The sequence below is a fragment of the Dicentrarchus labrax genome, unplaced genomic scaffold (genome assembly GCF_905237075.1).
Source record: "Dicentrarchus labrax unplaced genomic scaffold, dlabrax2021, whole genome shotgun sequence".
Taxonomy (NCBI): Eukaryota; Metazoa; Chordata; class Actinopteri; family Moronidae; genus Dicentrarchus; species Dicentrarchus labrax.
Genome location: NW_026136705.1, coordinates 14,713,688 through 14,739,426, shown reverse-complemented (window position 1 = coordinate 14,739,426; position 25,739 = coordinate 14,713,688). Strand labels below are relative to the sequence as shown.

Sequence of the window (25,739 nt, the reverse complement as noted above, 5' to 3'; positions counted from 1 at the left end):
TGAAAACATGGTTATGCATATAACGTTCTATTTCTGCTGATAGATCCTCCTAAATCTTACACACTGGACCTTTAAAATAACTGAGGTCTATCTGTGCAAAATGTCAGACAGGTGTGTGTTACTGTTTTTATAACAAGTGTTATAAATATAGCCACATCTAGTGAATCAGGGGCTTCAAACTATTGTAGAGTTAATGCGGTTGGACCAAGAACTGTATTTGAGAATGCAATGACAAAATTTTTTAAATCGGCAGTGCATGTTGTGCATCCATGGATGCAGTTACAACAACAGTGCAACACGTATAAGTAAATGGCTTAAAATGTGCCGTGAATCTGTAAACGCTCATCCACTCTCACAACATCAATCCCTGATTGGGATTTACATGAAATGTTGAATGCTTGAAGTTTGACACTTCAGACTAAGGTTTTACCTCAGCTCACAAGCCACTAGGGGTTACAGGAGCACAGGAGGAGTTACAGTGACATTATTTTACTACCCAAAAAGTCCCTGCTTCCGTGGGGGTAGTACTGTCAAAAACTACAGGCTCTTTGGGTGTGGGCCTTGCAGCACTGAATATTTCTGATTGGTTGAGTACTGCATTTCAGCATTTTATTTAAACTACCATTTTTTGTTTATTGTGCTTCAACACATGGAGTTACCAAGAAATCATACGTGTTAACTTATATTTTCCTTCTTTATGTTTAACCTTTTACCCTGGGAACGAGTGCGCAGTTTTCTGGATGTGAGGTCGTTGGCCCTGTCGCAGGTGAAATGGTAGCCACGGAGTTGATTCTGTACTGAACTGGAATAAGGTCGATAGGGTTATATAAATGTAGTGTTTATTTAATCTAACATTGGTAGCAGAGGATGGCTGCTAGTTACAAAGTTCCGCCGAAGTTTGACGAGACCCGGCCATACGAAAGTTGGAAAAATGAAATCAACGTCTGGATGCGGGTTACAGAACTCAACAAAAAGAAACATGCACTCGCTGTCGCTTTGGAGCTCCAAGGAAGAGCCCGGGAAACAGCCATGGAAATACCCTAGCTGACTTGGACAGTGATACTGGTATGGATACGTTGTTAGCAAAACTGGATAGTGTGTTCCTAAAGGAGGAAAAAGACAGCGCATGTGAAGCGTATTCCCATTTTGATAGCATTACAAAAGACAGTTCTCTGTCAATGTCGGACTATATAATTGACTTTGAGCAGCGATATACCCGGATGAAAAAGTACCATATGACGCTACCCGATGCTGTGTTAGCATTTAAGCTCTCAGACACGGCTTGTCTGGACGTGAAAAACAGGCAACTTGCACTGACCACGTGCACGGACTTAAAGTTCGCCGACATGAAATCGGATTTTGAAAGAGGATTTTCGGAGGAAAAACGCCAGGCACATCAAACGGAATGCAAGTGAACCAGCAGGACGTGGCGTTCTTTACAGAGCAAAGACCGCAAGGACGAGGACAACGGTACATGTTACAGACTGGACAACAGAGGTAGCCTTTACTGGATAAATTCTGTAAAAGATCAAGATGCGCCTGTCAGAGAACATTTCATTGGGCTAAAGATTGTCCTCATAAGAAGAGTGAGCATGTAAAACTAACTGAAGAATAAAATGTTGAGGAATGTAACATCACACTGTTTACAAAAGCCTCCATGTCTGACTCAGAAATCTTCCTGGCTGAATCCCTGGGGTCAGCTATTATTGACACTGCTTATACTCGTACTGTATGTGGGGAGACATGGCTGGAAAACTATGTGAAAGACCTCAGCTCAGACCAAGTGAACCAGGTGCTGCAAACAGAAATCCCCAGTTGCAGGCCATTTCGATTTGGAGATGGAAACTTAGTATATTCCACCAGAAAAGTGAAACTACCTGCTAAAATAGGACAGACAAAATGTCATGTTGAAGCTGAAGTGGTCAAAGTTGATATCCCATTGCTGCTGAGCAAAATATCTTTGAAGAAAGCATGAACCATTTTGGACATGGAAAACGACCGAGCTGTGATGTTCAGACAACCTGTGCCTCTTGAATTCACTAGCTCTGGCCACTACTGTGTAGACATCAGAGACAAAGATACTGAATAGAGTGAGATTGAAGAAGAAGTCCTTACTGTGACAGAAAACATGTCCACTGATGAGAAACATAAAGTTCTCCTGAAGCTTCACAAACAGTTTGGCCATAATTCCGCAGATCGTCTACAAGGGCTCATTCATAGCGCAGGAAATGAGGACAAAGAATGTATTACTATTTTGCAACAAATAGTACATGACTGTGACATATGCAAGAGGTACAGCAAGACAAAACCAAAGCCTGCTGCAGGTTTGCCCTTGGCCTCAGAGTATAATGAAATGGTAGCAGTGGACATGCATGAGTTGGAACCCAGCGTATGGTACCTCCATATCATCGATCATTTCACGCGTTTCAGTGCTGGAAACATTGTGAAAACAAAGAAATCCTGTGAAATCATCAACTCCGTCATTCACACATGGATAAGTGTACATGGTCTCCCTCGGAGACTATACAGTGACAACGGTGGAGAATTCAATAATGAGGAAATCAGAGACATGGCAGAAAACTTCAATATTGAGACAAGAACAACAGCAGTATACAGTCCCTGGAGCAACGGCCTTCTGGAGAGACACAATCAGACACTCACCGAAATCATCCAGAAAGTGAAACGGGAATATGGATGTGACTGGCACACTGCTCTTGACTGGGCCCTTATGGCCAAGAACAGTATGCTCAGTGTTCATGGTTACAGCCCACATCAACTAGTATTTGGACAGAATCCTAACCTCCCCTCTGTATTAGTTGATAAGCTACCTGCCTTAGAGAGTACCACTGTAAGTGCTAGGGTAGGAGAACACATATCAGCTTTGCATGCTTCCAGGAAAGCATTTACTGAAGCCGAATGCTCAGAGAGAATTAGGAGGGCACTTCGCAAGCAGCTCAGACCTACAGATGACAAATATGTGACAGGAGACAGAGTATATTACAAACGAGCAAACTGGACTGAGTGGAAGGGACCAGGGGTGGTTATTGGTCAGGATGGAGCTGTTGTATTTGTAAGACATGGTGGTATTCTTGTTAGAGTGCATCACTCCAGGCTTTGTAAGGTGAACACACAGGAGCAGGACAAGCAGACTGCACAAGATGATGCTAACAGAAAAGCAGAAAGTGAGGAAGGCGTGACAAACAATGCAGTAGATAGCTCAGATAGTGACCAGGATACTGACAATGAACAGGAGAACATCAGTGACATGGAGGTGAATACAGGAGAATTGTTGCACCCACCCCTGACACAAACTAATGTGACACAAACTGACACAGAACACAGGGCCTGTGGTAACCCTGCCCATTTTGCAGGTGTAAAGTTAAGAACAGGTCAGACTGTAACATTTGTGAGCAGAGATGATGGCATTCAACGTCGTACAGCCAGAGTTTTAGGCAGAGCAGGAAAAGCCACAGGAAAGCACAAAATCTGGTATAACCTACAACATCTTGAACCTGATGGCAGTGAGGGACAAAAGGAGTCAGTTGATGTGTCACATGTTGGTAGCCTTAACATTGAGTCAGAAGACAGAGAGGCTGATGTACTCATAACAAAAGACATTTCATTTGATGCAGCAAAACAAGAAGAAATTAAGAATTAGCACTATAATGATGTGTTTGAGGAGGTTGAAAATGCAGGCCAAAAATGTGTCTCCACCAGATGGGTCTGTAGTCTCAAAGAAACTCCCAAGGGTATTGTGCCTAAAGCACGACTAGTAGCCAAAGGTTTTGAAGAGCTTAATATGCAAGAGTTACAGAAAGATTCTCCAACCTGTGCCTCAGAATCTCTTAGGCTATTGTTATCAGTAATCTGTCAAAACTAGTGGCAAGTCCATTCTATGGACATCAAATCTGTATTCTTGCAGGGCATGGAGCTGTCCAGGGATATTTATATCCGGCCCCCTCCTGAGGCAGGCAGTGAAAATGTTATATGGAAACTAAAGAAATGTGTTTATGGTCTTGCTGATGCATCTCTATATTGGTATAACAAAGTCAAAGAAATCATGCTGGGCACAGGTGGTAAAATGTCGCAGGTGGATCCAGCAGTCTTTTATTGGTTAGACGAGCAGTTTAAGGTTACTGGAGTACTTGCATGCCATGTAGATGATTTTCTTTGGGCAGGCTCGCAAAACTTTTCAACAAATGTGATTCCCCTACTGAAGTCTGCGTTCCATGTAGGGCGCGAGGAGCATGAGCATTTCTGCTATGTAGGGATGGATTTTGCTACTGTTGATGGTGTAGTTCAGGTACATCAGCACAGTTACATTGAGAATCTACAACCTCTTCACATGCAACCAGCACGTGCTATACTGAGGGATGCCCCCTTAATGACACTGAGAAAGAGCAGCTTAGGTCAAAAATAGGACAAATCCTATGGGTTGCCAAGCAGACCAGACCGGATGTTATGTTTGACTCATGTCATTTGGCATCTAATATCAAAAATGCTACAGTGAAGTCAGAAGTCAGAAAAAGTGACCCTCAAGTTTCAGCATTTGGGAAAACAATGATACTCTCAACTTGGTTGTTTTCAGTGATGCTTCTCTTGGTAATCTTTCAGATGGAGGTACACGCGGGGACATTGATCGTTCTTATGGGAGAAAGGGGGAAGTTTTCTCCTCTCTGTTGGCAATCCAAGAGAATTAGACGTGTTGTATGAAGCATCCTTGTAGGAGAAACACTTGCTATGTCAGATGGTATAGACAATGCTATTGTTCTTGGAACTCTTTTTTTCTGAGCTCACCACTGGTAATGCTGAACTGAATGCTCCTTCACTGGTCTGTGTGACTGACAATCGATCTCTGCTCGATGCCCTTAAGTCAACTAAACAGGTCACAGAGAAGAGAGTCAGGTTGGACATAAGCAGCATTAAGGAGCTCATACAAAGCAAGAAAGTCAAAGCTCTGGTCAGGCACAAAAGGCCAACTCGCTGACTGTCTCACCGAAAAGGGAGCATCGGCTCTGGTGCTTTTGAAAGCTCTAAGTGAAGGACTGTGGAATCTGTGGTGAAAACTTTGTTTGCATTGTTAATATGTTCATGGTGAAAACTTTGTTTGCATTGTTAATATGTTCATCTTTTGTCAAACTCACTCTGAATGTACCAGGATGTCACTTTTTTTGTTTATAGTCATCGGATGACTTTGTATGTTTATTTTAAATCTTGTGACAGGTATAACTTTTACATTGTTTTATTATTTCACATAAAAAGGATAGGGAGATTGTTAACTTTTATTTTCCCTCTTTATGTTTAAACTTTGACCTTGGGATAAAGTCGAAAAAAAGTTATATAAACGTAGTGTTTATTGAATTCTAACAAGATGGGCTGACAACAAAGTCCAGGCCTTGGACAAAATCCAACGGGAATTAGAAACGGTGTGGCACAAACAATGATGACTGTCCAACGTGTTGTATGACGTCATCGTTGTTGTGTAGTTGCACACAAAAACTTGTGAAAAGAGCTGTTTACTTTTCAAACGACTGCAGCCTAAGTTGTCTAATTTTGCCGTGTCTTTAGACTGCAGTGGAAACTTACAACAGGCTGAAGGAACCTTTTATTTCCTTGAAATATAGTTCCTGGGACTCAAAGTTCCTGGTGCTTTGGGTGGAAATGTGGCTACTAACAATCGCATCACTTTTTTTTTTTTAATTTTGCTTCTGAATGTTTGTACTATTGCCTTTATATTCAATCATCCAGTTCTGGTGAGGTCTGTTAATATTAAAGGGCCAGTGTTTAGGATTTAGTGGCTTCTAGCAATGTAGTTGCAGATTCACTTTGTTTTCCCCTTCCAAGCCTGAGGTAGAAACTACAGTGGCGGCATGAAATGCAAAGGCCCTATCTAGAGCCAGTGTTTAGTCTGTCCCTTCTGGGCTACTGTAGTAATATGGTGGCCTCTGTTGAAGGCGACCAACAGCGTCAGTAGATAAAAACAGCTCATTGTAAGGTAACAAAATACATATATTATACACTAATGAAAACATACCTGAATGTTACTTCTGCCAATAGATCCTCCCAAATGTAACACACTGGACCTTTAAATTTAAACTTTATACCTTTGTCGAAGCCTAGGATTTTAACACACTACAAAACTGGATTACAAGGATAATCCTGGTACTGTAGTTAAATGTTTTGACTCTCCAGATGGAAAATCCAGTGTGGTGGTATTTGACAGTGACAAAATACCTCTTTCCTGCTCTACTGAACTTAAACATACTTGCACTGTGTGAATTCATACCAAGTGCTTTAGTCTACTACTACTGTGCTGTTGGGCATCATGTCAAACATAAAAACTATATCTATTTTAAAATGTATGTTATTTCATCTGAACATTTAGTTAGAGAGTACCAGCTGTGTGGAGTCAATCAGTTTAAGTCTTTTGAAAGGGTCACATGTTTTGAGAGGGATTCAGTCTCTCCTTGTCAGTCGCTGCCTATTTCAGATGGGATCATCCATTGGTTGCACAGACTAAAAGCCCCATGACCGGCCCCTCCCAGCAAGTCATTAATGCCCCTGCTTTCACTACTTTCCCGCTCCCTCGCTGCAAAATACCATTGTTAAGTCCCTCTTCATGAGCACACATGTGGTTTGGCTTGAGCGTGGAGTTCAATGTCTGTTCACCTCCCCCCACAGCAGCGGCAGCAAACCCAGTGATACGGACCAATCACTGGGTTTTCCCTGATAGTGATAATCTCGGGAACACCCGCTACATCAGTCATCCTGTTTTATTGATACATCTCAGACTTTGGACTTCAATAATCAAATGAAGTCTTGAAATAATGAGCATTTAAAATAAAAAATATAATAGAATATTAACCAAGTTTGCAAAAGATATGTTGACAAAAGATGAAATTATTATTATTTAATATATATATATATATATATATATATACATTCATGTTGTTTGCTCCCTCTTTGTTCTGTGAAGCTACAAATGTCTTTGTCATATTTAGAATTAGATTGGCAAGAATGGACATGTTCTTTTTGCAGTCTCAGCTCGGATAAGCTTGGTTAGACTTTGTTATTCATTGACAAACATGAATTTGGTATCTCTGTTTAGCCACCAAAAGGAGATTGTCTTATCCCACAAAATAAGTCAATACAAAGAATTTACCCTGGGTTGTCAAGTAATAAAAATAAACAAAGTGGTGGTGGGGAAATACATTTGTCTAAGTTTAGAGAGTCATATGTTTCATGTTATACTGTCACTTAAACCAACATGTTTCCGGAAATGTGTGTCAGCACTGCTGTAATGTGTGGTGGTTGTGGTGGTGCTCTTAATGGTGTGTGTGAATGAGTTATAGAGAGAGCAAGAGGAGGAGGTGGGAGGAGGGTGGGTGGTGGGAGGAGAGGAGAGGGAGCAAGTGTTTACTCGAACTGACCAGGAATATTGCGCATATCTAGAAGATGAATCTGGAGGAAAGGGTTACTGGCGGACAAGCTGCGTTGGCTATGCTTTATCAGCCAGTGGTTGCCCTCGGCTGATCTCTGGACCCTCAGATTGAGCAACACAACAAGGCACAGGCAGCTTCCAAACCAGTTAGAAACAAAGGCAGGACAGAGGAGAGACGTGAATCAGGGAAAGTCAAAGAAAGACTGAAAGAGCCATAATAGGCTAAGTTGTAATAGTGTGGCAAGGGACAGCAGGAGCTATAAAATAAGAGTTAAACATTGATAGAATCTCTCTGAGGTGTAACGGTTGAGAGTACCTTTTATTTAGGGTTTTGGGGAAGAGTATGAAAGATTTGAGAGGACAGGAGGGGGGGTCAGAGGCAGGGGTCCGGTAGGAAGTAATTGTGGTGACAGCCAGTGCAAGGGGACGAGGACTCATGTGAGACACAGAGGAATTAAAATATAGGGACAAAGAGAAAGAGGGACTGGCAGACCCAAAACTGGACTTCAGAATGGGTGTTAAAAGCAAGGCTGCTGCAGCTATCGTAGTCCTGCTGCTGTTCCTCGGCTCCCTGTGGCTCCGTGAGTATTTCTGTGTGTGTGTGTGTGTGTGTGTGTGTGTGTGTGTGTGTGTGTGTGGTTTCTATGTAGTACTGCTAATCTATACAATCCCTCCCTTGTTTGAAATGCATATGCTCCAGATCAGGAATGTGTCACATGTAGTGTGGCTGCAGAATCAAGCATGGTGGTCACACCACCCAATTTTTACTCTCAGAAATAATTTTAACAAAATTCATATGTGGATTTTGACATGTTATCAGCATGTGATATGACTAAATTACTCTTATTTTTTATTTAATCTATTTTCAGTCATGTCAGATAAACTTTTGCCTTGAATAGAACAGAGAATATTTACATGTGATGCTATTTTTTAGACAAAGGAACCTTTGTCTATTTGAAGAAGTCTCCACAAATATTTAACTGTACCTCGGCTTGGCTTAGAATTATAGTTTGACAACATAAAGTACAGCTCATAAGAAAAAGAAAAAAGTATCTTTTAGTGTAAGATAATAACTTACAAAATTTCATAGGAACTGGTAAAGAGTCTAAAAATGCTTCAACTGTGACCATGTGATCCTTTTCTCAAGCTTTGTGAGTCAGAGTGAAAACTGAGTTTAAAGGTTTTCAGATGGAAGCATGAACAACCAGCTCTGCCTCCTCAAACAGTAGTTAAGTAAAGTAAGAAACTTAAATTTAGATACAGCTCTTATTTTGTCATGGCTAGACTTCACATTCCTCTTGACATTTTTGGCATCTACTCTACAGTTGGCCACTGTCAAGTTGGAAATACATTTCTGACAGCTGTTAGACATTCATTTGAACTGAGGGAGTTTGGTAGTTCAGTGAGACAACCTGACAGGAAGCTCAGTAGTTCAGGAGGGTCCTCCACAGTCAGTTTGGGGGCTGATCGTTTGGGTTGTTTCTGCTGCAGACACACCAGATTTGTGAGCAATATTAATGGCAGCTTTTGGTTGTAAGTTTGTCAATAGCATGTGGTCTGAAGACCTGCAGGGGCCCCTGAGGGAATGCCAGGAGGTCCGAAATAAAACAGAGAAATAGTTTGACTTCAGTAAGCTGACTTCACATGCTGGGACATTTTCATAGCTACAACTTATCTTGTTATATAGTATAATAAAGGTGTGTGTAAGGGTCTTGTGGCCCAATAGGGCACAAAATGAATCCCAGCAACTTGTATGCACATGATGGGTGCTTATCTTGAATGCTTGTCTTTGTGCTGTATGCTGTACAGAATGATTTGAAACATAACTCGAATTAATCAATAATGTAAGAGTCAGCCATAATTTCCCATATTAAGAGGATAGCAGATCTGTCACATGACAGTAATGCACGTTAATGAGCCATTAAAAAAGAAATTATGCTCTCATCTAATTTAAAGCAGCTATAATCAATATTACAATGTATCAAATGACAATGTGAAAACATTGTGAAAGGGGTTCTCATAGTGATAAACCTATAGAGAATTATCTGAATCTCTCCTTGGCTTTATAGAGATTTATAGTGAGTTTCAGTTCATTGTTAAGCTTTCCAGTCTGCAACTTTACTGTTCTGATTCAATCTCTCTGCTCTCTGAGTGTTGTTTTTTTGTGAAAGACCTCTAAAAACCCACTATACATTCAACATCAAACAGCAGACAGACACAGGTAGCAACTAGCTGGAGAACATAGTGGAGCATTTAGCAGCTAAAGGGACATATTTCCTTAAGAATGTGGTAGAGACCAAAACCGGAGCTGAAAGAGACTGAATGTTGGATTCTTTAGGTTGCCAGAAACATGACTCTAAATAAAGGACGATGTTTCTCGAATGGTCAACTGCTGGATGTGTAATTAAGCAACTATTTGTTAACAAGTTTGCCATATCAACTTAAAAGGTGAATGATATGTCAGTGTTGTGTTCACAGCTTGTTTCTGCTGCACCGTAGTGTCCTAAAAACAATTACACCTACAACTGTAGGTTTAATGTGCAGAAATTTCCATTGACCCTTAATTCCTAATAATTAATTTAGAGATGCAATATATAATATAATATATATTAATTGAATATATAAATATAAATATTTTATTTGGATGTGTTGAATACACCCATACAGCTCAGAATGTCTCTGTGTTTGAGACATAGCATTTAAGTCTAGTTTCAGTGGGAAAATACAAATAAAAATCAACTGTTGCCTTGTTTCTCTTTACAATGTCTCACTGCAGAGGGAGGTTTGGATTACCACTGGGATTCTTGTTTAAAAGGCTATAATCAGGAGAACAAGGTAAGAGCACAAGCAGATTATACAGCAGTTCACCACTTACTGCATTTCCTCCTTAAAGTTCATTTTGTGGAGCAGATGGCCAATTTGAATGTGGTGAATCACTTCCGCGTTCTCCCTTTCTTTGTCCCCTGTCAAACACTCACGGCACTCACGCACCTCCCATCCCCCCACTGTCAGCTTCACCAGCTGTACAACAGCAGCGGGGCCGATGGGGCTGATGGGCCGCAGGTCCTGGAGGGGTGCCCTGGTCAGACCTTCCAGGTGTCTCTTCTGGTCTCCCACCTGCTGGCTGCACCAGTTGACACCTCCGACGTGCTGTTGCATCCGTATCTGTCCAGCTGGGATGAGCTTGTGAGGTAAGATCATCAGATAAGCAGGAGAGATTAATTCATTTACAGCCACTGGAAAAAATGATGTAATTTATGGTTCATGCGATAATCTGGACTGGACTGAATGATTCATCCTGTTCTGTGGTACTCCTCCAGATTTATGGAAGCTCTTGGCCCAATGGTGGGACTAATATCTAAGGAGATAGAAAGCAAGACCTCTATAATCCGACAACTAGCCCAGTTGGCAGAAAAGAACCCTGAAGAAGAGCTGGGCCTAGATGTTCACTCAGTAAACACTGTGAAAACAGAGAACAATCTGGAGGCCTCACAGTACACTGGTGCTTATCGTTCTGTGCGCTCCATGATCTTGGTGGAGCTGAGCCAAGGACTGGTGGACTTTGACCACCAGACGGATTCTGGATGCAGGACTCTTCTGCGTCTGCATCGCGCTCTGCTTTGGCTGAAGCTCTTTCTGGAGAAGCTGGCGGAGACCCCTGTTGCTGGCCGGCTCAGGAGCCCCTCAGAGCTGTGTCGTGAGGCCTACCAGAACACCCTCGCGAACCACCACACCTGGTTTGTACGCAGGGCTGCCGAGCTGGCCTTCATTGCCATGCCAGAGCGGGGTTTCTTCTTCAGGCTGGTGTGTGTGCAGAACCAAGAGGATCTGAGCGTAGTGCTGAACAAAGTGGTTAAGGCCATTGGAGAAGTTTATGACAGGACACAGAAAGCCCTGGAGGAAAATGGCATGCTGGACTTGCCATAGTAAAGGGGGCTGTCCGACTGGACGTACAGCTTACACTGTTTTACCATGTATTGCACTGCCTCATGATATTCTGGGCATCACACATGAACTTGATTTTTTACTGCTAAAATTCACACGTGCCATATTTTTTCCTCCCAACCAAAGTGCTGTGTCAACAATCAACTAATGCTGAAAGTCAGTATCCTTTCGTCTGTAGAGATTCCTCATCAAATTATATGAGATCACAACTTAGAGGAGGAGGCAGCTGACACAGATTGTGAATTATTTAAGCAGGTGGACACAATAGCATGAACACCACACATCTAAAGTAATCCATGGCAACAACCCTGCAGTAAATAAAGTATTAGTGAAGCTTATAATGTTCTCTAGGCTGTGTCACAGGGGCAGGGATTTTGTAATGGATTGTATCAGATTGCACAGTTCATGTTTTTGTGCCAACCACAAACAATATGTGATTGTTTTTTTTTTGTTTTTTACATTCAAATTCTGTTAAAAATGACTGCTGTTTTAATTGTACTCTGTGATTTACTATGCTACCTCAAAACCGGCTAGGTCTAGATGCCTTGTAGCCCTAAAATCTGGGACCAATCTATCCTGATTAGAGAGATATTACACGCAAAGATGTAATGAACAAAGGACATCCTCACACTAACTCTGTCATGAGTGTGGAGTATTCATTTTCAGTTTTACACTGTGAGTTTTTGTATCATGTTCAGAATGATTAAATATCTGGGAAAAAAGAAAAAAGAAGAGAGAATCTAGTTGCATATTTTCTGACGTACTTTGGTCCAGTAATGTGGGAACTTTGACATTTAAATGCCACTGAACTGTTGTGTAATGTTATCTACTCTCTAGCAAAGGGTCCAGAGCTCTAATCTTCACTTTTCGAACATCAGGGATATAAGGTGTGACCCTCCTACCTGGACACAGTTTGTGGATATGAACAGGCTTTTGAACCTTAATGCAAAAGGATTTTCCTTCATAGATATATTATTTTGTCTGTAATAAAATATTATGTCATGGCTGAAATATTAGAAAAAGCCCTGAACTGATGGACTGATGAGAACCAAAGGGTTGCAGATTATTCAGGATTGTAATATATAGGATGTGGGTGTAACATGTAGAGAATAGCATGCACAAGTATTTGACACAGGTGCTACTCTTGATCAGACTATTTTAAACCCACAAGTACCTCTAATGCTACGTAATCCTGGCTTTCTCCCTTTTCCCCGCACTGTGTTCTCTCTTTTTTCAAGAAGAGACAGTGAAGAATCGAGAGATAAGAATAGAGCCCAAGAGTGAACAGGAGACAAGAGTTGGTTGAAGGTCAGTAAGCGGAAGTACACTTCAGCTGTAATCTTGTCAAGCAGTTGGCAGTAGACTGTATTAAAGCAACTCCCAAATGAGAAAAAAAAGCCCAACCTAAAACAGGATCCACACATTTCCAAGCGTAGGCCAGTCACATGGAAAGCTGGACCTCCTCTTTTTCTTCCACTTGTTACTATGTACTGGTATGTGTGCAGAGGTTACCGTTGGTGACCACTGGCGCTGTAGGGATGTAGGCTGTAAGGATTACAGTGAATGAGATTACATAAGATTATATCCACCTGACGCTACTTTTGACATTGGCTGGCTTCTTTTTCTGTCCCCTACAGAGGCCATTCTACATTATATTCATATATATATATTCATAATGAGCCATGATAAAAAGATTTCGATTGTGCTCATTCCACCTTAATCTCAGTGCCTGTCCCTGAATATCAAATTCTTTCTGTCATCCCATGATGACACCAAACACTAAAAGATGACTGAGAGGCAGAGGCAAAAATGAGGCGTGAGTCTGAGTTCCCTTAAATGACATTTATTTATTTATCTATCTTGGTTTGCAGTAAACATGAGCAAAAATATACATACAGTAAGAGCATAAAATAAAGATCCAGAATAGAATTATCATCCTTTTGGGGCGAGAGTATCTCAACAACAAATTCCATGGATTTCTTTCTTGAACTATCCTTGCACCACAGTCTTAGGCAATAATACAATTTAAGACAAGGGGGTTAGGTGGGGGTAATGAGGATTCTTGAAATGATTCCTTATTTGAAACATGAATAGTTGACTCTCTCTGACATTTGTGTCGGGCCCTGTTGTGTTTTTGTCCTGAAGAATTTCTGAAGGTTTTACACTTGAAAGTTCTCTGAAAGCACAGCTCATTCTGACGTATTCGCCGTACTTTTAATAACTTAATTCGGATACAATAGACCCCAGTGTTCAGAAAACATTCAGTGCAAGCTTCAGAGCTCAATTTAAGAAAGTAGAAAGGACTCAAACAATGACAAAACAATGTTTCTACATAAAAAACAAAAACTTCTCCAACCAAGTTGTTAACATGTTGCCATTCGTTGAATGAAATGATGAAAACCTACCAGGTAGCTCCCATGACAAAATACAATCCAAGCTTATACATTTCTTTCCTCTTTACAACAAAATAGCAATAAAAATACTCTTTTATAAACAAAACACCACTTTTTATACTCTTCCATCGTGATAATGCCCACTAGCAAAACTGCCGTAATGCATTATCAATATCTTTCCGTTTTCTTCCTTGCTCTTGATGATAACATGTTGCACTGATTTTGTTACAGCCTTTCCAATAAATATATCATACAGCCACAGAAGAAATAAATATATTGCTTTTTGAGGACATCTCCAAATTATCACAGAAAAAAAGAAGATAAATGGAGATAATAGGAAAAAACATTCTGTGACACTGGGGGAACAACACAGTCTGTCCACCAGGAGGCACTGTTATGTTGTAGTGAAACATGTTCCTTTTGTGCGTATTATATAAGAGTAGGCCTTTTAATAACACAGGGTGTTCAGCCCTCCACCTGCATGAGATCCTTACTCGGATCTGATGCTGAGGATGTGTCAGTGCAGCACAAATAAATAAAATTTAAACTGTCATGAAGATCTTTGGTTGAAGAACTAATCTTCACATGCACATGAGTGAAACAAGAATGTCCAATTAAATGATGAAGCACATTTTATTTAGCTGCATTGTGATTTAAAAGGACTTCAATTAATTTATTAGTGATTAGGGTAAAATAGGCTTGAATGCGTTGGGGGGGAAATTAAATGAGGAGTTAAGAAATGTTGCTTTATCCGTTTTGAGGACGTTGAGAGTGAATCAGGCGTTCAACACAAGGAGGAGGAGGAGCGACAAAGTAGGGTAAAGAAGTTCAGCGTGCTTGTTCTGGATTAGCCGACCAGATTAAGAGATTACAGTGAAATTAAGTAAGTGTTGCAGGAGTCCCAGAGGAGAAATGCATGTGAATTGGTCAGTGGACTGTCTCAAAAAGCAAAGAGAAAAGTGACTGTTAGAGCACATCCTTCATCATGAATGAGATGACAATCACATTAGATGTAATTGTCTTTCTTTCATTCTTTGTCAAGTCTGGATCAGATAATGAGTTCCTATTTAGACCACTGGGATGCATTTGCGAGCATACTGAGAAACACGCTGCTCTGAGAGAAATTGAGTGGTGGAGTCGAGCCAGACCTTAATGTGAGTGAACAGATGCTTGTGTTCCACATTTGCTGCGATGACATGGCAGAATCACAGTCGCATTGGTACAAGTTTGTGGCCGAGCCAAAATAATGTGCCTGAGTTTAAAAGTGTGACTCCACTGATTTCTCTAGCCAATATTTGCAGGTGTTTCTTACAATTTTGTGTGCCTGCACTGCACAATGAATGCACGTTAAGTAAACAGCTCCAGCACCAAATTCAGGCCTAATCTATGACTTTTTTTTTTTCATGAGGTTGGTTGTTCAAACTGGTTATCTAGTTAAAAGGATGGCTTTGCCTTCAGACTGATTAAAAACAGTGGAGAACATGACAACAAAAAACAAATTAAATGAAAAATAAATATCCTTCTAGGTGGTCAAGGAAACAAATCTCCATTTCTGATCATTTCCTACAGACCCATAAAACAAAGCTCTGACGCACTAACAACTCATATTCAAGACTATTGTCACCTTAAAAAGAATATGGAAACTATACATTTTGATATCCTGGATGAATATTTTAGAGGATGATAATGAGTATGAATGAAACAAAGGGAGCAAACACAACATTTCTAGATCCCATTCCTCCAAAAATGTACATTAATTAATTCAGTTTCACAAAAAAAGAAAAAAGCACACTTCCAGTGCAAATCAATACAAAATATGACAAAGGCATCTATTCCTGATATATGAAATAGATGCAACACACGCAAAAAAACCCTCTAAATATTCATGTTAACTGAGACACTAGAAAATGGCTGTTGGTTTAACTTTAGGACACAGTGACAGAGAGTGTAACGTCATTGCGCAGCGGGAGGATCCTTCTTGCTGTTTTCATTTGACATTCAGGTGGTTGTTTGAGCTAACTGACTGAGTTTTGGGGCCAAAGAAATCATGTTTTTGTCAACTTACTGTGAGGTAAGACATCTGAGACACGACTGATGTACTGCCTCCTATCATAATTAATTTGGCATCCCAAATGTGAATCACATTTGCTTTATAAATTGCTCTCAGGTCAAACAACCAATGTGAATATCAAATGACCCCCAAATAATTATTTAATGGAAGTCTTCATCTAAAGAATGGACTCAAGCATTCATAGTGTACGCCACTTAATGAATATTGCACATTGCATGCAACTTCCCGACCTACAGTATGAAATTAATGTGAGTGGAACACACGCAAACACACACACACACACACACACACACACACACACACACACACACACACACACACGCACACACACTCTTAAAGGTTTTGACCTCTACTGTAACTTTGGAGATGCCTATCGTAACTGTATGTTGTTGTAGAAACACACACTTGCTGTGCGTGAGGTTTAGTAGACTACAGTGTGGTCCCCCCTGGTGGTCAGTGGCTTACATATAACCTTATTTCACACTTAGTAGAGAGGTGGGACACAGGGGCCTCCTGCCCTCATAGCACACTAAAGACAATACACACATGCAAAATGGCTTCATCTCTGCATCCATCCATCAAGATATATGCGAGTCTGTTGGATTATTCTTTTAAGTGCAACAAAATAGACGTACTGATATAAGGTTATGATACCGTATAAATACTGTAGATATACACATTTTGGATTGTAACTTGTGTATATTCATATATAGAGGGATACTCTATAAGGAGGCAGCAGGAGGGGAGCAGCAATAAAGTGATAATGTTGCTGATCCTTGCAAACTTTGAAAACACATCCTTCACATCCTTTACATCCCCTAGTTTGTCATGCAGTATAAATAGACGTCATCTCAAACTAATTTACAGAAAATAATTCTTCCCAAAGCTCACAAACAGAAATAATGACAGGATTACCACCCTTTTATTCTCGCCTCACCTCTTCACATGACTAGACTAGCCCAAAATTTGGGGGGGGGGGGTTGTAAACAAATCCTAAAAAGGGTGTGAATACTGAGATTTTTTTCTGTGTATGTGCAGTGTTGCAGAGAATGAAGACAGTAGTTTTCAGGAGAGGAAAAAGGTCAACCTAGTTATTAGTGTTGATCCTCAGCTTGAAAGACACTCTTCCAGCAAACTTGTCTCTTTCACTTCCGATGGGAATGTTGTTGGCGTTGATCTTGCACTCGATGTTGACATCTTGATTGGCAGTAATGTTAAGGAACTTGACGGCAACCAAAGGCTGAGAGTAGTTCACCTGTAAAAACAGATCCAAAGACACCTTTAAGCACAGGAGCTAATTTATTCTGTCTGGTACGTCTTTAATAAACTGTCTGGAGATTCATTATACAAGCTGCTCGGTAATTAACAGCAATATTTACCAAATTAAGCAATATTTGGATTTATTTGGACACAATCTTACCTGAGCTTTCTTGCCATAGTAAGGGTAGTACATAAGGTTGAAAGTGCCATTTGGAGGGAAGTACAGCAGCTCTCCAATTTTTTCAGTGTCTTCTCTCTGAGGGGGTGAAACAACTTCATCAGTCACAGCCTGAAAGATCACTTCATGTAGGAGAGAAGGAAGAGAGCCTCATTGATCTCCTTCTTTTCTCTAATTCTCATCTCCCACGCCCACACTCTAGTTCAGCAGTCTATTTAATGCAAAACACCTAATCTCGATACATATATTATACATACATCTACAATCTGTACTACCACTATGTATGTTTAAACATAATCTAAAGTCTAAAAACACAGATTCTTCCCCTGTTCTTACCCATTCATCTTTGCCAACTTTGTATCTCTGAGTGGGCAAATTAATGGAACACAATGGAAAAAAAGACAAGTAGTGTAAATGACAAAGTGGCATGCGACACCGATATGATAGATGGAACAATATAAACACAGACATGATAGATAATGGAGATGAGCGATCGGTGGCATATTGCAGATGAGAGTGAGGCACAATAGCTATGAATGGGCTAAAATCCAAATTGTTATGTTACACCTTTCATTGTGAAAGACAAAAAGGGATTACCTTTGCACCACAGGTGACATACGGAGCCTGTCCATCCTTTCCTGGCAGCATCCCAATCACCTGGTGAGAGAGAACAAGACATCACATCTCAAGCACCATTCCCATTTCACTCTTGTTTAAACACAAAGGAATGTTTAAAATAGCAAGAAGATATGCCAGAAATCCACCATAAATGACATAATCTTGATATTGACTTTGTTTTTAATTTACTGGGATAATATTTTCCTCATACCCAAACAGTTTTTATTATCTCAGTCACTCCATGTCTCCTAGCAACACCATCCCTTTCCTTTCCCTCTTTCTCTTTCATACCCGATTCAGCTTGATGATGATGCATGGTTTGCCCGACTCGTATCCATAGTAACGGTCATTCATTCCAGAGCAGTCCTCCAGAATTGTGCGGTTGAACTGACAGGAGCGCTTCGGGTTGTTCTTCACATCGCCACTGTCCTCCTGCACGAAGTACTGGTCTGGGGTGCACTCGTCATTTTTCTGGGCCTGGACGGAGTTGTTGTAGGCTGCAGGGGGGGACAGCGGGAGGGATGAGCGGGTTATTTTGTTTGTAAGAGCTTATGACTCAACTAAAACCCTGGTGCAAGGCAATCTCCTACCCGCTGACTGTAAAGGAATTATCTACTATTAGGTAAAAACAATTCATTCTAGATCGTTGGATAATCCACAGCAGTAAGCTTTTTGAGTCACTGTGCGAGAAGCAGACTTACGTGACAGGAACTTGTCCAGGGCCTGAGCGTACATGTCCCAGCTCTCAGTGTTATGGATGTTATAGACAATCTCAAAGGTCTCATCTGCTTTGGGTCTAATCACCATGCCTGTGAGTGACAGAGAGACAGCAGGGGAGTTCACAACACCACGGCACAGACTGTGACCTGTGTTCATGCAGTTGGTGTTATTATTCGTTACTGCACCTGGTGTGGAGAGCCTGTCTTGCCACGTTGGTTTGTGGTCATCCAAGGTCTGCAGCATGACGTACATGGTGAGTGCAAACATGCCAGCCAGGAAGATGTAGAAAACTACATAGAAGAGAAGAATAAGACCTGCAGACAAAGAGAGAAGAGTTGTATCAATTGTATGCAATATCAGTGAGAAATTCAGTTATTATCACAGATTATTCAGTTGAACAGATTTGCTGTACATTGGGCATTTTAAGCTTATTCAAGAGTAAATAGGTAGATCTATAGCTTATTTAGAAAAGGTAAGTAATACAAATGTAATTAATAAAGCAAATATATTTGATTTTACGAAAGTTGCTTTACACTTAATATAATTCTAAATTGTGATGCACTCGCTCATACATTATCATGCTAGGTTTAAAGTCTGTATTCGTATTTGTAGTCTTAACGTCTCTTTAACTCCAATTAAATTCAATTTAGTTAGGCTAAATTCCATCTTTAAATGTGCAAATTGGTCTTTGTAGTAACTAGCGTGTATTGTCTAAGAATAAATGTATAAAAAAACAACAATTTATTGAGAATACTGTTAAACTAAGCATTACACTGGCAAGCAGTTTGTTATTTCAGCATACTGATGCTACAGAAGCAATGCTAGCAGCACCCCTACCCTTCTGATCAGATTTGGACAAACAATGTGGATATGTAGAAAATAATTCAGTATTATGTACTGAACTTGACATTGTGGAGCGGTTCTCAGCTCTCCAACATGTCTAAACACAATGTAATACTGCCTGTGTTTTTGTGTTGCTTGCTCGATAAATGTATGAGCCTCATGCCTTTACTGATTTATTATGCATTACAGAAAAAACAACGAGATTTGTCTTTGTCATGGAGCTGGTGGCTGTGCATTAAAATGGAAAGTTTTTGATTTATGGCTACATTGGCCAGACATCTGCAGTCCATTTCATAATTATCACACAGATTTTGAGTATGAATAATCTTACATCTGAATTGATAATGGAGTCCGTTTCCGGCTGTGTTGTTTTATTTGTGTGGTCACTTTCTAACCAAATCATATTCACAGAAGGCCAGTTAATCCTTATTAAACTACTGGCGCTTCATTCCGCCTGCAACATCTGCCTCTTTTTATCTCACTCACACATGAACAACCATCCTTTAGGTCCTTAAAATATCATTAATTGCACAACATGGTCGGAAATTAGGTCACTGTTGTCACTTAACCAAAAACATAAATTATATGTTCATGCTTTCTTTCCTCACATTCTCGCACTCATCTGACAGAACTGTGGTCCGACCCCAAGCCAGAAACAGTGAGAATTAAACCAGGATTGGATGGCTACCAATTTCATTAAAGAGTTGCCCTGTCTACAGAGGGGGAGGAACGATGACAGAGAGTGACACAGGAGGAGGGAGAACAAGGACCCCCTGGAGACTGGGCCACAGGGTCAGGAGATTACTGGCCATCATAGAGTAGGCCTCTTTTATCAACAGTGTAAGAAGATAATAGTGATAATGTTACATTAGACAGAAAGCAGGGCTTCAACTAATGACTGTTTTTCTTGGCAATAATTTGTGAAATTTCTTTCTGATTAATGGTAAAAATAGTGACATCACTATTTCCACGGTGGCATTGTGTGATTGTTCATTCTGTCCAATCAACAGTCCAATACCAAAATATATTAAACATACATAATATAAATCACGAAATCAGGAAATCTTCACATTTGAGAAGCGGGAGCTGGTGAATGTTTGGAACTTTTGCTCGATAAATGGACAATGTACACCTTTAAAATGAAAATTGTATATGTATTTTATTCAGGTTAGATAAGAGTATCAATCAACCCAATGATGTGCTGTTTCTACTTGGAAATCAAATGCTTTTGAAGCAGTTGTTTGGTCCCATCTCAGGCATTCCTGTCTACAGAGAGAGCAGGAAAACATAAATAGCATTTTCTATCCCTCATTTTAAGCATCAACACCTGAGGCCAGCGTTGGGTAGCAACTGAGTGTCCTGACCCCTGTGCCTTTGCTAGATGGCCCCCAGCGTGGAGCCCTTTCGCTCTGTCAGCAGTGCTCAACGCTGAATCTGCCTCCCCACACAGCCAGGCTTGCAGGAATCCATAACAAAATGTCAAGGGGGAAGCTGCTGTACAGGGGCCAATTAGAGAGAGTGGTCTTGATGATTTTGTGTTTTTGTTGCATCTCATTGTTTCTAGAATTATTGGAATCCGAGGTGACATGAATGAATGGCTGAGTAAGATGGCAGAGAGCGTCCCGTCTGTCGCATGGAAAAGACCCAAGCTGAGTCATTAAATATATACAGAGTCAGCTCTCTGGGCCCCTGACCAAGCTGGAGGCACTAAAGCGAGCGAGGCATCAGAGATAAGATACGACAAAACTAAGTGTTTAAGTGTTTTCCTCCGTCATCCAGAGGGGGTGTTGTGCTTACCGCAAATATGAAACCACCCAGGGGAAACTGGATGTGCACACGTGCTGCATACAGGGCTGAGCTTGCAGCCAGGGTGGCTTCCCCCCTGGCAAAGAGGGTGTTAGGTTTACAGTCTGCCCTCTCAGTCCGTGCTGATGATGGACAGGGAGGCATCTCTCTTTCACCCTGGTTTTGTTTGCAGACGGCAGTTGAAAGCAAAGAACAAAAGGCCAGGGCGGGATGGTCCAGCAGCCTGTCCTTTCTTCAGTAATAATGGCAGGAGGTGTCTCTTTTCTTTCAGAATTAATTAGCAGGACATGCTGCTCAATTGCTTTGGAAATTTGTAATCAAACAGGCCCCAAAACTAAAAATGAAAGAAAACATAGCTTTGAGCTGTGGTTCTAATAACGTTAAACCATTTATTATCTTGCATATGGTCTGCAATCTTACACCAAGACCAGCATCATGGTTTTGTTGCTTATTTGGTCCTTTGAGGCTTTTTCCCATGTTGCAATAGGAGCCTTTTGTTGTTTTTTGGAAGTGGGAGGTGCAGAACACTTAATTAGTCCTTTTTTATATAGAAGTAGTTGTTTGACCATGTTTGCCTGGTGTCAGCTGGTGGCAACGTAACATCAAAATTGTAGGACTGTTCTACTTTATCAAGGCTATTTCCATATCATTAGCTCTGTACACAAAGCAGAACACACAAGGAAGGGTTATGTGTTTCATCCTCAAAGAAGCCTTTGATCTGCTCCTCTGAACATACATTACACTGCATAATTACAAAGTATGAACAACAGATTTGCTTTTTAAAAAGACTGGCAACCTGACAGTGGTGTTTTCTCAGTGCATGCTGAGATAAGTGGCTATAGAAAATGGATGGATTGACAGCAGAAGTGGAAGTAGAGGTACAGTACATACAGTGTATGCAACATCAGGAGAATGAGAAAGTACTGAGGTGAAATTCAGGCCTACATGTAGTGGCAAACTACAGAAATAGCCTAATTAACAAGCCTTAGAGAGCACAGCTTAAAAAGGCCACCAGACCTTAAAGCACCTGGGACGCACTGAGCTGGATTAAGTCGTACACTGCGGGAGGATTCCAGCAAAGGACGCTATAGTCATTGATTTCCAAGTTTGCACTAATAGTACGATGTCCATTCATGAAACATTATCACCAGAATACCACTGCAAGTAAAATCACTGTCAGCATTGCGCCAACCACAAACTCTGTTGCCATCGAGATCCTGTTCCAGGTGAAAGATCAAAAATAAAATAAATTCCTGAAAGTGATTTACTTTGCTAGATCCTACATCCTGAATTGATACCTTCCCCATCAGCCAATGAAGTCATTAGATTAGGATTAAATCCCTCACTGATTTACACTCACTGGGAGGGGCCGGGTTGGAGGTGATACAAATAGCATTTGGCCCTCGGCTTTATCCAGATTAAAACGCTCCAATGTCATTAGAACAGAGCCATATGCGCCCTATCATTTCATGAATGTTTGAAATAGTTGCAGGCTGGCTGTATGGCAGACAAGAGGACGGTTTATGGCAATACTCCTGTGTTAAATAGAAGCTGGGATTGGATTTTCCCTCAAAATCTCAGGGGTGGAGGGGAAGGGGGGGAAGCCAGACAAATGAATGACATCATGTTGAATGCTCATTAGATAAAGCTGCAGGAAAGCAAACATATTTCTGCTCACCTTCAGTCTCCCTTTAAAAAAAGTCTTCCCTGCAGCAGAATTCATGTTAAAGCTAACTAAAGCACTTCCACAGATAGGAGCTGATGGTGTGCACTTTGCAACAGAGAGGAACCTGTTCCAGCAGCAGTGCTGCAGTAATCTGGTTAATTCAAATGTAAAATAAGACCATATGCCTCCACCCTTATGTTGAGCGCATTGCGCAGGGAAATCACCGCCACAAATTAATAAATAAATAAAGAAACTAGGCAGAACTAGATTTTTTTTTTTTTCGGCCGGCTTCCACAGGAGCGGTGCCGCATTCAGGTTTCAGGTCCAGACTGTATTAGTGCACAGCGACATATCATCACAGGCACACTGTGGGGGAATCATCAGCCCAACCGAGCTCTATCCGGCTGAATTTGTTATAATAAATACACTCTGTAATATCTGAAGGAATCCTCTCTTGACGCACCATGGTGAGCCTTCAGCAGAGGTTTAAGAGACTATGACAGAGACCTGTTACAGAGCCCAGGGACCATGTTTGCTGCATTGCTGTAGCTGGACCAGTACTCACCCCAGCTGCTCGCCGTCCTGCCAAGAAACTCCCTCGTCCTCGGGTTCCATATAAACTCCTTCCACTCGCTTTTTTCTCCATCCTTTGCCATTTTCTCATACAATGAAGTTCGGACCCTAAACCTCTAATGAACGCGCCCTAATGCAATGAGAGCCAGACAGCAGAGAGAAAGAGAGAGAGGGAGAGAGGGAGGATGAGCGAGTGAGTGAGAGAGGGAGAGAGAGAGAGAGAGAGAGAGAGAGAGAGATACTGTACCTCCGCAGCTATGAGCAGAAGAGAGGTAATTGACGCGCAGATGAATGGGAATTAAAGTAGAACCAGCACTGTGGCCTGTATGATAACTGCAGAAGTGTACAGTAGCAGTAAGAGGTAGCGGTCCTACACCCAGTGAAGACCCAGTAACTGCCCTCCCCCAGCTCTTGTCCGCATGCCGCAGAGTTTTGATGAGTGGTGCAGAAATCTAGTGATACTGCGGTAAAGCCCTCCCTTCGCCTCTCTCTACATCCCCCCCAAATCTCCAACCCCTCTCCTCCCCCTCCAACAACCTCATCCTCCATTCCCGGCAGAGATGCTCCCTCCTCCTCCTCCCACTTGGCCAATCATCTGCGCCGCATCCTGTCTCCTCTCAGGCTCGACGCATGAAAGACAACCTATGCAGCGAATTGCGCGCGGGCTGAGGGCATCCTTTTATTGGCTCCGAGGTCCGTATCGTCACGTCCCCCAACGAAACAACGAACTCAATAGCCGTCTGATATTCTCAAAAGACTCCCAGAGTGTCGGTGTTTCTCAGTAATAAATAGGCCTGTAGTCCCCCATTGTTGTGTTTAATAAAGTGTACATAAAGTGTGTACTGGGACGTTAATATTTATATTATATGTCCTGTCTAGTTTGTTCCGGCTCTGCCATAAGTTTATCTTCTTGTAGTCCCAATAAATGAGAAATAAAATGTTGAAGTTAATCGTATGTAATATAAACCTTAACGTGGATTTTAATTTGGGACATTTTGAGACAAATGTGTGCTTCACCTACCCCATAGGACATGTAAGCATTGGTTGCATATTGAGGGCTACAGCTAATACAAACTGTAGGTTAATTATGGTGCTTGCTGCCAGTGGGATATTTCTGCCAGAATTTAAAATTCAAACTATGAAGGTTGGTTGAGGTCTGCAGAATCACTATGAGTCAGTATACAACTGGTTGTGTGCCATATTGAAGCAGCGACTGTAGTATTATGTATAGAGTCACACCAGCAGCAGTGGAGCGCCCTCACATGGACACTGAGGATGCTGCAGCAGCTGCTGCAGAAGTGCAGAGGGAACATAATGTCCACTTCACCACCACCACCTCCACTGTGAAGCATCATGAGGCATGGAAACATGCAACAGTTCTCTTTGTTGTGTAAAGTTCATAATATAAAATTTATTTTTAATGACAATATCAATGCAAATATAGCACTACAGTGATTTCCAAGGTACACCGTATCTTACCATATCAATATAGTATGGCACTCATATAATGGCCACTGTTTTAGAAGACACACAAAACCAACAGCTTCTGTAAACTATTTTGGAAATGATACCTAGGGTTCCATATCAGTCTGTGGAAAGGAATCATAGTAAGGTGATTACTTGGTATCTGAAATGAAGTTGGGCACAATAGTCAGTATCATTGGAACATTTTCAGTGTAAGGAATCTCTGCATGCATTGCACTTGCCCATTTCCTTCACCCTGATCTGTGTTTGTTTGAAAATGGACTCAGTAAGCTTTAAAAACCTCGACCCTCAAACACAAGCAGGTGGAACTAAAACAAAAGGCCAAGCAGTGACTCTCAAACATTAAGATAGGTCTTCTTTTCACTGGGTGTACTGTACTGTACAGCTTAGTGCTAACTATCATAAAACAACAACAACCAAGAGACATTCAAGTGCCTTAATACTATTACAGAAGGGCTCACTCTTCAAGGTACAAACTTCATTTCACGTGGCTTTCAGAAATAAAACAAATATGTAACAATAACCACTATATTGATAATGTTTCTCATGGCGACACCATGTAGTTGAATGAACAACACCAGTAGTTCAAGATAGCAGCAAAGTAGTCAACATGTCAAGACAAGGAGCTTTTGAAATCTGTACACAAATAAAAATGAATGTAGAAAAAAATAAAACAATAACACAGCTTAAAGGGAGTCTTGCATAAATTTAAATAAACAACTGTTGGACTGTGCCTTTCT

At 41.1% G+C, this 25,739-nt stretch overlaps 2 protein-coding genes across 3 annotated transcripts; one reads left to right on the top strand and one right to left on the bottom strand.

Moving 5' to 3' along the window:
* The first annotated feature begins 7,414 nt into the window (after positions 1-7,414).
* Positions 7,415-12,118, top strand: gltpd2b (glycolipid transfer protein domain containing 2b). The gene is made up of 4 exons (XM_051401418.1): positions 7,415-8,022; positions 10,218-10,276; positions 10,454-10,632; positions 10,762-12,118. The coding sequence occupies exons 1-4, from the start codon at positions 7,953-7,955 to the stop codon at positions 11,366-11,368; spliced, it is 915 nt and encodes a 304-aa protein (XP_051257378.1). The 5' UTR covers positions 7,415-7,952; the 3' UTR covers positions 11,369-12,118.
* Positions 12,119-13,213: 1,095 nt separating this feature from the next.
* On the bottom strand, positions 13,214-23,992 carry atp1b2b (ATPase Na+/K+ transporting subunit beta 2b). Of its 2 annotated transcripts, XM_051401419.1 has the most exons (9): positions 23,762-23,992; positions 23,507-23,644; positions 18,812-18,940; positions 18,608-18,715; positions 18,198-18,403; positions 17,886-17,945; positions 17,625-17,651; positions 17,271-17,366; positions 13,214-17,105 (listed from the first exon to the last, which is right to left on the bottom strand). In XM_051401419.1, the coding sequence occupies exons 2-9, from the start codon at positions 23,595-23,597 to the stop codon at positions 16,938-16,940; spliced, it is 885 nt and encodes a 294-aa protein (XP_051257379.1). In that variant the 5' UTR covers positions 23,598-23,644; positions 23,762-23,992; the 3' UTR covers positions 13,214-16,937. The 2 variants fall into 2 exon arrangements, with proteins under 2 accessions (XP_051257379.1, XP_051257380.1); XM_051401420.1 differs by lacking the exon at positions 17,625-17,651 and having other exon boundaries at positions 23,507-23,990.
* Between the last annotated feature and the right edge of the window lie 1,747 nt (positions 23,993-25,739).